The 10,582-nt window shown below is 38.1% G+C and overlaps 1 protein-coding gene across 2 annotated transcripts; it reads right to left on the bottom strand.

Annotated features, from left to right (window-relative positions):
- Nucleotides 1-1,459: 1,459 nt before the first annotated feature.
- Nucleotides 1,460-10,344, bottom strand: slc39a4 (solute carrier family 39 member 4). Of its 2 annotated transcripts, none has more exons than XM_074686963.1 (12): nt 9,934-10,344; nt 7,430-7,523; nt 4,680-4,881; nt 4,375-4,532; nt 4,082-4,265; nt 3,790-3,962; nt 3,503-3,691; nt 3,248-3,346; nt 3,061-3,115; nt 2,813-2,965; nt 2,540-2,727; nt 1,460-2,446 (listed from the first exon to the last, which is right to left on the bottom strand). In XM_074686963.1, the coding sequence occupies exons 2-12, from the start codon at nt 7,448-7,450 to the stop codon at nt 2,318-2,320; spliced, it is 1,551 nt and encodes a 516-aa protein (XP_074543064.1). In that variant the 5' UTR covers nt 7,451-7,523; nt 9,934-10,344; the 3' UTR covers nt 1,460-2,317. The 2 variants fall into 2 exon arrangements, with proteins under 2 accessions (XP_074543064.1, XP_074543063.1); XM_074686962.1 differs by having other exon boundaries at nt 7,101-7,523.
- Between the last annotated feature and the right edge of the window lie 238 nt (nt 10,345-10,582).

Genomic DNA, 10,582 nt, shown 5'->3' on the forward strand with positions numbered 1-10,582 from the left:
CTGTCTTTAGATACTGTTCTTTCTTTTTTAAGTTTTTATTTGGGCTTTTATGCCTTTAATTGGATTATAAAGAAGACAGTGGATAGAGCTGGAAACAGGACACGAGTGGGGGGTGACATGCAGGAAAGATGTGGATATGAACACAGGCCACCTGAGTGAGGGCAAAACTCATGGAGCATGACCTAAACAACTAGGCCAACTGTGCTCAGATACTGTTCTTTCTATATTAGACTTACATGGTTTATCTGATGTATTATCCTGCCTTGTTCTGATAAAACTTTGCACTTGAAGATATTTAGAAAAGTGTTATTTATCTACCAAATTTGCACTTTATCTCTTTAAAAGACAGCATATTGTTTGTATTTGGAGAATACAAATCCTGTATTTTAGCTAAACCTTTTAATGACCATGCCTTAAACACAGCAGTCCTGGTTTCCCCATTAGAGTCTATACTGGGACAAAATGTTTGGTTCTCTCATAAACTTCCTAACTTCAAACCAAACTCTGATCAGGTTTTTGACTATCCCATTGGCTGTGTAACTCATAAGATCTGGAAATGTGTATAAGTATAAATATAAGTATAAATATAGGATTACCCATTGTGGAATTTCCCTTGTTACAAAATTAAACTTGATGGTACTCAGTTATACTGCATAGTAATACCAGGAAATATTCAGACACTTCAAACCACTTTTGCTGTATGACAAGTTTGATAGGGAGAGTCTCACTTGGGCACTTATAGTTTTCCATATAAATCAAGTAAATAGCTTTAAAGGTATCTTCAAAAAGTTTCTTTAAAAAGTCATTTGGTGGGGGAGTGGAATATTCTATAATATATACAAAATTCTAGGAAGAATATTCATTTTTAAGATATTAGGGCAAGGACATCCACCCATTGGTTAATTAAACTATTTTCTCCATCAGGGGTTTGTAGTCAGCTTTAACAATCTTTATCAAAGTGAACTGATCCACCACCTTAAACTGTTAAATTATAAATTAATTAATAAATTAAATTATTAAATCTGCTTCACTTGGCAGATTTTCTTTTGCTTTGATATGTCTTCCTTAACTTTTGATGTGTGTGTGTATATATATATATATATATATATATATATATATATATATATATATATATATATATATATATATATATATATATATATATATATATATACTAGAAATTGTAAAGCTACTTTTGCATATTCAAAATAAATTTACAAAATAAAATTAATTGGATTGAATAATAGCTGACAGTCCCAAGCATCAGCTGATTAATTGATAACATGTACTTTTACATTAAGAGGGCAAATGTGAATTCCAAATGAGAACTTGTCACTGCCAAAAAAAAAATAAAATAAAAAAAATCAAGAAGTACAGAGCGTGTTTTGAATAGTCTTTAATTTTTCAAAAAGGACACAATACAAAACAGATACCTTAGAGCAGTGATGAAACACATTTCCAAATATTAAACTTTATAATAATTGGAGTGGTGTGATCATTAGTTTAACAATTAGAACAAAAAAAACTCTCACTCTTCTTTCACTGTGCTGTACATCTTTTCATTCATCTTAACAGAAGCAAAATAAATGACTTCATACAAAGCTGTTTAACATTAAACAAACTTTTTATACAAAACCCGTCATAGTGCAACTTTTCAGGGTTGATCTCTTGAAACAATAAGCCAAGATTCAACTTAGTCTGACTTTCTCTGATTTCATTCTTCAGTGTCAAAACGCCTCTGAACCAACTGAGTCCAGCTTTCTTAGCAGGAAACTCACAGAGTTTGGCTATGGGTTGGACAGGTTGGGTGACTTTGTGATCCAGCGTATGGCTTACGTTTCAACACGGTGCATGTACCATCTGTACACGGTGTGAACATCAACAGTTTGTCTGAATACTCCTGCAGCAGTGGATGAAGAATGTTAAACATCGTTTGCTTCAACCAAACATTTATTTGTGGGTTGTGACTCGCCCCAATCAGGTGGGATTAAAATCTGATACTTCTGCTAGCAGAAGTAAAACACAGATTTGTCAGGTTCCTGTGTTATGATAAACTCGTCAGTGCTGAAAACCAAACAGGGATTATGCTCCATGGTGCTGTGCATTGATTCTTCTGGAAATATTGGTGAGAAACCTTTGATTGTTACCATCTAAGACTGTGTTTGGATTGTTGAGTGAATCTAACTCCCTTTTTTTCAATTTGTAACTGGATCAGTTCCCCATCAGACAGTGTGTTCACCCTCTGGTCAAGAGGGATGAAACAGAAAGCAAATTATACTTTCTGAGCAGTCCACAGTGTGTCATAAATATACACGCTTTAAAAGCTGATTCTCTCTTCATAAAGCGACAGCAGCAACAGGATCCCCCACCCGGTCAGCAGGCCCAGATTCTGCAGCAGGAACATCAGCCAGGGTCTCCTGTTGCTGATGTGGATCATGGTGGGGAGCTGGGAGGAGAAAAAGGAAGTGATGGAAGTTTAAGATTAAACTTTGACATTTCATCAGCCGACTGTAGCTTGTATCATCTGATGATCACTCACCATATCAGCCAGCCCCACATACAGGAAGAGCCCTGCAGTGATGGCAGCTATCCACTGCTTGGTGGCGAGGTCAGTGGCGACTGACAGGGCGATGTACATACCGACGAAGGAGGTCAAAGCACTGCCAATGTTCAAGAGTAACGCCTTACGCACAGACACCCCACTATAGAGCAGAATTGCAAAATCCCCTGGAGACAAAAAAGAGTGAGAGAAGACGTTAACGATTATTTGACTCATCTCACCAAACTTTGCCGTCTTTGAGTGTGTTTTTACCCAGCTCATGGGGCAGTTCGTGGCAGAGTACAGCCAGCGATGTAGCCAGACCAGACCTCCATGACAGGGAGAAAGCTGCGCCCATCGCTAAGCCATCTGCAAAGTTGTGGATCCCGTCACCGATTGTAATCATATAAGGCAGCATACGCTGCTCTGCGGGGGCAGACAGGGGTGTAGTTAGTGGTGCAGGGTTATCATGACACCATGATGGCGTGCTTGTTTTCGTGTTTGGAAATAACATTACTCACCTCTGTTTCGCTCTTTTGACTCTGTCTGTGACTTCTCAGTGTCTTCATCACTAACCTAAAATGTACACAAAACACAGTTAGTCACAAAACTTAAAGAGAACTGAAACTGTGACCAACATTTTCTTACACACAGGAAATCTGCTTTTTCACAAAGACTTAGTGATTGATTTCACCACATGCTTCTCACCAGGTCAGCTTTTGATGCCATTATGTCTTTCTTTTTCTTCTTCTGTTGGTACATTTCCAAAACCCTCCCATGGTCACAGTGGTGAGGCTCTGAGTCTTCCTGGGAGAAGCAGGAGACAAATGACACAGGCAAACTTAAAAAAATAGACATTATTTTTGGATTTATGAGGAAAAAAACAGGAACAGTGAGTAAGCCTCATATCTTCTTGTAATGTGACTATTTTTAGCTGATCTAGAGTGAATATTATTGTCTTACTGTGTCATGATGTTGATGATGGTGATGATTTCTGTTTTTATATGTGATCAAAGAGAAGATCGTTTCCATCAAATAGAAGAAGTAGATCCCGGCAATCACAACCAGCATTTTATAAACATAGTCTGGAACTTCTTCGTGATCGTGTGAGTGATCACTCTCTCCCTCTCCGTGCACATGTAAACCTAGAAACTGGACACAGAGATTTCAGGAGTTTTAAATGTGAAAATAAAACCTCAACACAGAAAAGCACAAGAGATATATGTTTTAAAGTGAAAGTGAAAACATACCATGGGTAGCAAGTGCAGTAAAGCATCTCCAGTCAGTGAACCGACAGCCATGCTGATGCAGAACTGGATTGACATCTGGAACACGGACGTGCAGGAGGTGCACAGCAGTATCACGATGCCGAATGCGGCCATCAGTGTTATCACCAGGTTGGCAATAGTTGCATAGATGTATCCTAAAAGGGACAGAGAGAAAAGAAGGATGTTGGAGTATGTAGAGTGTGAACATCATGTCACCTTTAGCTTTTCAAAAACAGGGGATCCCTAACAGTCTGTTAGAACCTAACACACTTACTCTCTGCCTTGGTGAGCCCGTCTGGTGTCGGCTTGCCTGTGATATCTTTGCAGGCCCCACTCAGGATCTGCTGCAGGAGTGCAGGGCTGAGCTGAGCCAAACCAGACTCACCCAGGCCAGAGGAGTCAGAGCTGTTTTCCTGCAAACCGTAGATGTGGACCAGCTCTTTGGCTGAGAAACACAACTGAAGCAGAGGGGGCAAAAACAAATTAGAACAACAAACTTAGAAAAGAAGCATCAACATCACCTGGTGTTCACATTTAACATGAAAACTGTAGACTTTTTTCTTTTACCTGGTCCCAGGTGGTGTTTCCTTCATGTCCCTCGTGATGGTCACGGCTGCTCCTCTTCATCCTGTGATCATGATGATCGTGACCATGATCGTGGTCATGTCCATGCTCGTCTTGCTTCTCAGTCCCGATGTTGAGGCTCTTCATCAGAGTCTCCAAATCTACAGAACCAACAATTCAAAATCCAGCTGAAAATCACAGACTCTTATAATATGTTTACATTTGTATTTGTAGAAACAGCTTATCTCTGCAGGATATCATCTACATGTTTATCTGACTCAGTGTTTGTGTTTCTGATGATCATTTACCTCCAACTGTGAAATTCTCCGACCCCACGTGGCTCAGGATGAAGTCGAGGAAGAAGCTCTCCTCAGGCAGGGAGCGGCTGATGAAGCATTGTCCCAACAAGGCGTGATACAGGACGTAGCCCAAAACTGCACCAATTTCCTGTTCTTGGTCAGGTGATGTTGCGTTGACCTTCATCATGATGTCATTGGTTGTTACACAGCTCTGGTTACCAGAGACAAAGAAAAAAACGTCAGGCTATTTGATTTAAAAACACCAGTGTAAGAGGGAATGAGGATTAAAGTGAGGATACACATAGGTACAAATGTATTTTCTGAGATACAAACAAGTTACAGCTGAGGTGTGAATCCATGCAGACACAAAGACAAAAGCTGAACAGTTTGTTGTTAATCGTGGCTAAAGTTAGCATGTTGAGTTTCAATCCAAGTATAAAACTCAAAAGTTTGACTTTAGTAATAAAATAAATTAAAGTTAAGTGTTGGGTGGAAAAACATGAGTGGGACAAGCTGTGGTATCAAAATCCCAAGGTAGAAACTTGATGAGAGTTTGGTTTGATTATTGTGTGATATAATTAAAATTAGATTAAAATAAATTAGATGAGCTTTGTTAAGCTGTTAAAAAAATAACTGATGACACTTTAATGGTTTCAATACATGAATATTCAGCATTGTTTCCAGATATCCAATATAAGAATGCCTCCCGAGAAAAGATCACGCCTTGGTTGTCTCTCTTCTTTTTTTTTTAAATGCTTAAGGGAACAAATTTGCTTCATTTTGAAGCTAACATTAACATAACCTGCAGCTTAAAATATGAGAATTGGGAATGTGATTCACTGGTAGATAACATACAGTGATGGCCAAAATTATTAGAACACTTGGATATTAAAGAGTTTTCATTTGTTTTTATTGTATGGGCTCTTAACAACCCCAAAAACATAATTGTTCTTTATACTCTTTATTGAAATGGACCCATTGTATTGAGATTTGGGTCATCGCATATCCAAAGTCAAGGCTGAGGACCAAAGGTAACCGGGCTTTTTCTGTCAGAGCTCCCAACCTGTGGAACAACCTGTCTGAGGAGATCAGAACGGCTGACTCTTTATCATCTTTTAAATCTCTTTTAAAGACAAATTTTTAACGATGCGCTTTTACTGGAGAGTCAAGCTTAGCATGTTTTAATCATTGAAATGCTGCATTTATTTTATTTTACCTTTAGCTTTTTTCTTTTACAGTACATAGGCAGGATCTTCAAGTTTTAGCTTTTGTAGTTTTAATCCGTTTTAATGTTTGTATTTATTTAATTTTGTGGCAAAAAAATATTATATATCTATATCTATATCTATATCTATGTTCTTTAGTTCCTAACATTTCTCTTTCAGTCCTCTTTCATTTCTTCTCTTTTATTTCTTTTATTGTTTGTTTTATTTTGTACAGCACTCTGTAATATTGCTTTTGGAAAGTGCTATTTAAATGAAGTTTATTATGCTTATTATTATTATAATGCTTATTATTATTATTATTATTATTATTATTATAATTATTATTATCAATAATAATAATAATAATAATAATAATAATAATAATAACAATAACAACAACAACAACAACAACAACAACAAACAATAATAATAATAATAATAATAATAATAATAATAATAATAATAATAATAATAATAATAATAATAATAATAATATTTCCTTACAAAAAGGAACACTGAAAATTATGGACTTGACTCTGTACTGGCCCCCTAAAGTCCAGATCTCAACTCCAGCCAAAAATTTAGGCCAGTTCAAAGAAAGGGTGGACAGATCCATTGTACATTTAAAAGAATAAAACTTTGGCTTGAGTTGCAGAGGGCATGGGATGACATTAGTATTGAAGTTTTCAGTATATATACTGACACTACGCCAGAGACATGCTGCTGTAACTTCTGTGAAAGGTTGAAAAACCAAATATCAAAGCGAAAAGCAGATAAAGAAAGTAGGACTGCATGTTTTTTGATCAAGCTTTGAAATGAAGGTCAACATTTTCAGATCTGTCAGGTCTTCTAAAAATTTTGGCCACCACTGAGTTAAGTTAACTTAAATGAATTATTGAACGTTATTTATCTCAGCTCTTTTCATCTCTGCTGTGGTTTCTATGATGATGTGTTTAATTGTAGGGCGAAGCCTCGTAGGTCTTCTCCTGGCATCCTGCATGCACGATAAGATAAGACAGGACAAGACAACCTCAGCGGAAAACCCTGCCATGTTTTCCATAAAACACACCCTGGCACAGAAATACTGCTCTTCGAAAACTGTGCTGAAGTTATGATTGAAATTATCTAAATTTTGCAGGGGGTATATTAACAAAATGGATCTGATGAGGATGCTCTGATTGTGTATCTAAACTAAACTACAGCGGTGTACAGCAGCTGTCCTTACCTCACTGGGAGAGGGCTCATAGTGTTCATGCAGCTCATGAAACAGATTCTGTAACCCATGAGTGTCTATGTGGTCATGGTCATGGTCATGGTCATGGTCATGGTCATGGTCATGCTCATCCTCGTGCTCATGCTCCAGCTCATGCTCATGCTTGTGGTGCGTCTCGCTGTCTTCATGCCCGTGTTCGTGCTGATGCCCGTGTGTGATTTTGTGGAGGAAATGCTCGGTCTCCTCTGCCCATCTCCCCTGGTTCACTGCAGTGCATGTCTGGCTGGGGGATGACAGGTACAGGATGCTTCCAGCTGCGAGAGTGGGGAAGTCAGACTCACTGATGGTAAGATTGTGTTCATCACTTTCTGCCTTGTTGTCTTCGTGGACGGAGTGGTTGCTGAGCAGCTGGTGGACGCCGTTTGCTAAATCACACTACACACACAGAGGACAACGTACTCATTAATATACAGTTAACAGTTACTGACACATAGTTAAGGAAAGTACAAAATAAGGCTCAAAACAAACTTGTTACTCAGTTTATATCTTCCTGTAAGTTGGAAATTTAAAGCAACCCACTTCCTGGTTAGTAAACATAAATGTTTGACCAGTAATCTGACCCTGCTTCTGCTCTTTATGAGCTTTCTTTGAATACAGGGGGAAACTAGGTCACAATACATCACATAAAACCTCATAAAATCCAGATTCATCCTGATCATTGATGGCATACAGAGCATACACGTGCCTATATTCCCGCCCGTAATCAAGAGCTTTGAATTTTAAAAAAGTTTGCCTCCATGGGACTCAGCGCTAGAGAGGCTAACTGACCGGTAGAGCTGAGGTTCTGACGTTGCACACTTCCCTGTGACCGAAACATGCCAAAGATTCCTGAGGTCAGGTCAGCCTACAGGAGAGCAGCTTTTCATGGATGGGAAGCAGATACGCATGACTGTGCAGAGTTTGGCGATCCTTCTAACAGTGTGTGAGACCTGCATTTGCCAACACAGCTCTTTAAATTTTGTAGCCAATTAAAACTAAACATCCAAGAAAATTTAACACTCAACAACCATCTATAATGGCCCAAACCATGTTTGAGGAAAAAAATTTGAGGTATATTAAGATTTTCAAGCATGGGCATTTTTTTTTACATTTTAACATGGGGTCAGCAGGGTTAACAACCTATACTGCAATCAGCCAGCGGGGGGAGCTCTAAATCATCCAGCTTCACCATCAGGGAACACTTCTGACGTCAATATACTAACATAGAGATTAGATATGTACAATCTATGATCCTGACACACAAACTGTGGCAGGAGGCAAGAAATGAATTAAATGTGATAACTTCAACTTAACTGGCTAATAACTGTTACGAGAAGCAACGCTGTCACGTTGCAAGTTGTAAAAGTAAGCAACGGACTCGCTGACATGTGGCATGGCATCACGTCACTAGTGTGTCCGATAAAGCTCATGATTTTATTGACCCTTATGGTAGTTTCGGGTACCAGCGATAAAATCTGTTTTGAATTATGGGAATTATCCCTGATTTTATTGACCCTTATGATAGTTTTGAGTACCAGAGAAAAAATCTGTTATAAATTAAGGGAATTACTGCTTTTAGCGGTTCATTCAATTATCATCTTATTTAAACTAATACTATCCTCATTTTTTGTTTCTGAGGTCTTACTTTTTGGGTGTTTAATTTAAGAAACACCTGAAGACCTGCCTTTATTTCTTTGCTTTAAAATGTATTAACCTGTTTAAACATGTATCTTCTTTAATGTTGTCATCCGTGCAGCGTTTGTCTGAAGCACCATTAACTTTAAAAATTGAATGCCTGGATTCAGTTTTGTTACACAACAAACTTTGTCCAGTAATTCAAAGTATAGGTGTCATACCAGTGTGAGAAATTGAAAGACACTACTCTCATAAGATTCTTTAGAAAAATCATTACATGAAGTACAGTATGACGCTTTTTCTTGAAACAGAAAAACAAACAAACATTAGGTGGAGTTTTCGAGTTGGTGATGGAGGGAAGAAACCAGCTCCCATGTTAAAATAAATGATTATGTTTGACTTTACAGTTTTATAAACTGCATTTCTGATGGTTACATATTTAAAACTTTGCATTATTTTGTTTGAAGTCTAAAAAAGTAAGACAGTGCTTTTGTAGTAAATATCAGCTCTCATGAAGTGACCTTAAGCCAGTTTATTTTCAATTAGTTTCCTTGGACCGTTCCGCGTACGCACAGTGGACATGCCTCCATAGACACAGTTAAACACAGAATAAAACAAAAATATGAAGAATATTTGATTTTAAAGGAAGACAACTGTTGAATAACAAAATAAGCTATATCAAAATCTACAAATAAAAAAGGTAGGACACACAAAAGTATATTCTTGGCCTAGAAGAGTACGGGCTGTGCTCATCAGATATGAGTCACTTAATGTTTAGAGTTAGTCAGAGGATTTCATAAACAGTGACCTCAGAGGAAAAACCCTTCATTAAGAATTTAAAGAAGTGTGTACTAGAAAAAATAAAATTAAAATTTACAAACCAGTCACAAAAACAGTCAAGTCTACATACAATCTCTAGCCTGGAACTCACTGTGACAAAACAAGGAAGAGAAAATCTTAAATTCACTTTTTCCCCCGTGCTGTATTCAACAACACTAACTGAGTATGTTTTAATGTAAGTAGGCCCATACATTACTAATGTAGATACCTAGTTTATCTACAGGTGAAGCCGTCAATTAGCTTTGGACATCGACCTCTCTGTGCAGGTGCATTCAGCCACACGGCTCTCCAAGCTAAAAGCTGGCTGCGGGGTTAGAGTAATAAAACTTACCTTTTCACACGACACTTCACCGCACTGCACACGGTTCTCCAAAGTATTAAAGAGGCTGCGGAGCGAGTCCTCTGTCAGAACCTGCTGCCCGGGAGACACGACGCTCACCACGGCACTGTACGCTTCCTCCACGGCGGGGGAACCAGAAACAGAACCGAGCAAACCCAAACAAAGACTCAGCAGCACGAAGGAAAACATTTTAAAACTTTTTAAAGTCATTATTATTATTTTTTAAATAGAATTGATTTAGATAGAAAGAAAAAGAAGCAAAGTTTGTAGTAAAAAGCAGACACAGTGTCAGTGTTTTTCTACAGACTCATTCAGCTGTACAGAGCTCCCCTCTCTCTGCTGCTCTCTATTTAAAATCACTGCACTTCCACTCGGCCTGGACTCTGGATTGTGATTGGCTGAGACGTGGCTCGTGCTGTCCCATACTTCCCATTAGCCGTTGTCACCTGTACGTGATGGAGGATGTCAGGCCGAGTCACCTTTAGACACAATACTATTCTATAAAGGTAACTTATTGGCAGAAATCAGCACCACAGGCCGTATAAACGGTAAAGAAAACAAAGGAAACACACAGAGTGAAAAAAATCATTTTCCTTCTTCAGTTTTTAGCATCTTATCGTTTTCACAATGTAGTAATATT

This window comes from Halichoeres trimaculatus, unplaced genomic scaffold, assembly GCF_033239565.1.
Source record: "Halichoeres trimaculatus isolate MK-OKI-2021-1 unplaced genomic scaffold, fHalTri1.1 fHalTri1_scaffold_14, whole genome shotgun sequence".
NCBI lineage: Eukaryota > Metazoa > Chordata > Actinopteri > Labriformes > Labridae > Halichoeres > Halichoeres trimaculatus.

Bases quoted from the DNA above. Each gene is read 5' to 3' on its own strand.
- slc39a4 (XM_074686962.1), bottom strand. From the start codon at position 10,152: ATGACTTTAAAAAGTTTTAAAATGTTTTCCTTCGTGCTGCTGAGTCTT. The intron at 7,524-9,933 runs GTAAGTTTTATT...CTGTGTGTGTAG, and splicing joins GTGAAGTGTCGTGTGAAAAG to TGTGATTTAGCAAACGGCGT. The intron at 3,347-3,502 runs GTAAGACAATAA...TGCTTCTCCCAG, and splicing joins ATCATCAACATCATGACACA to GAAGACTCAGAGCCTCACCA.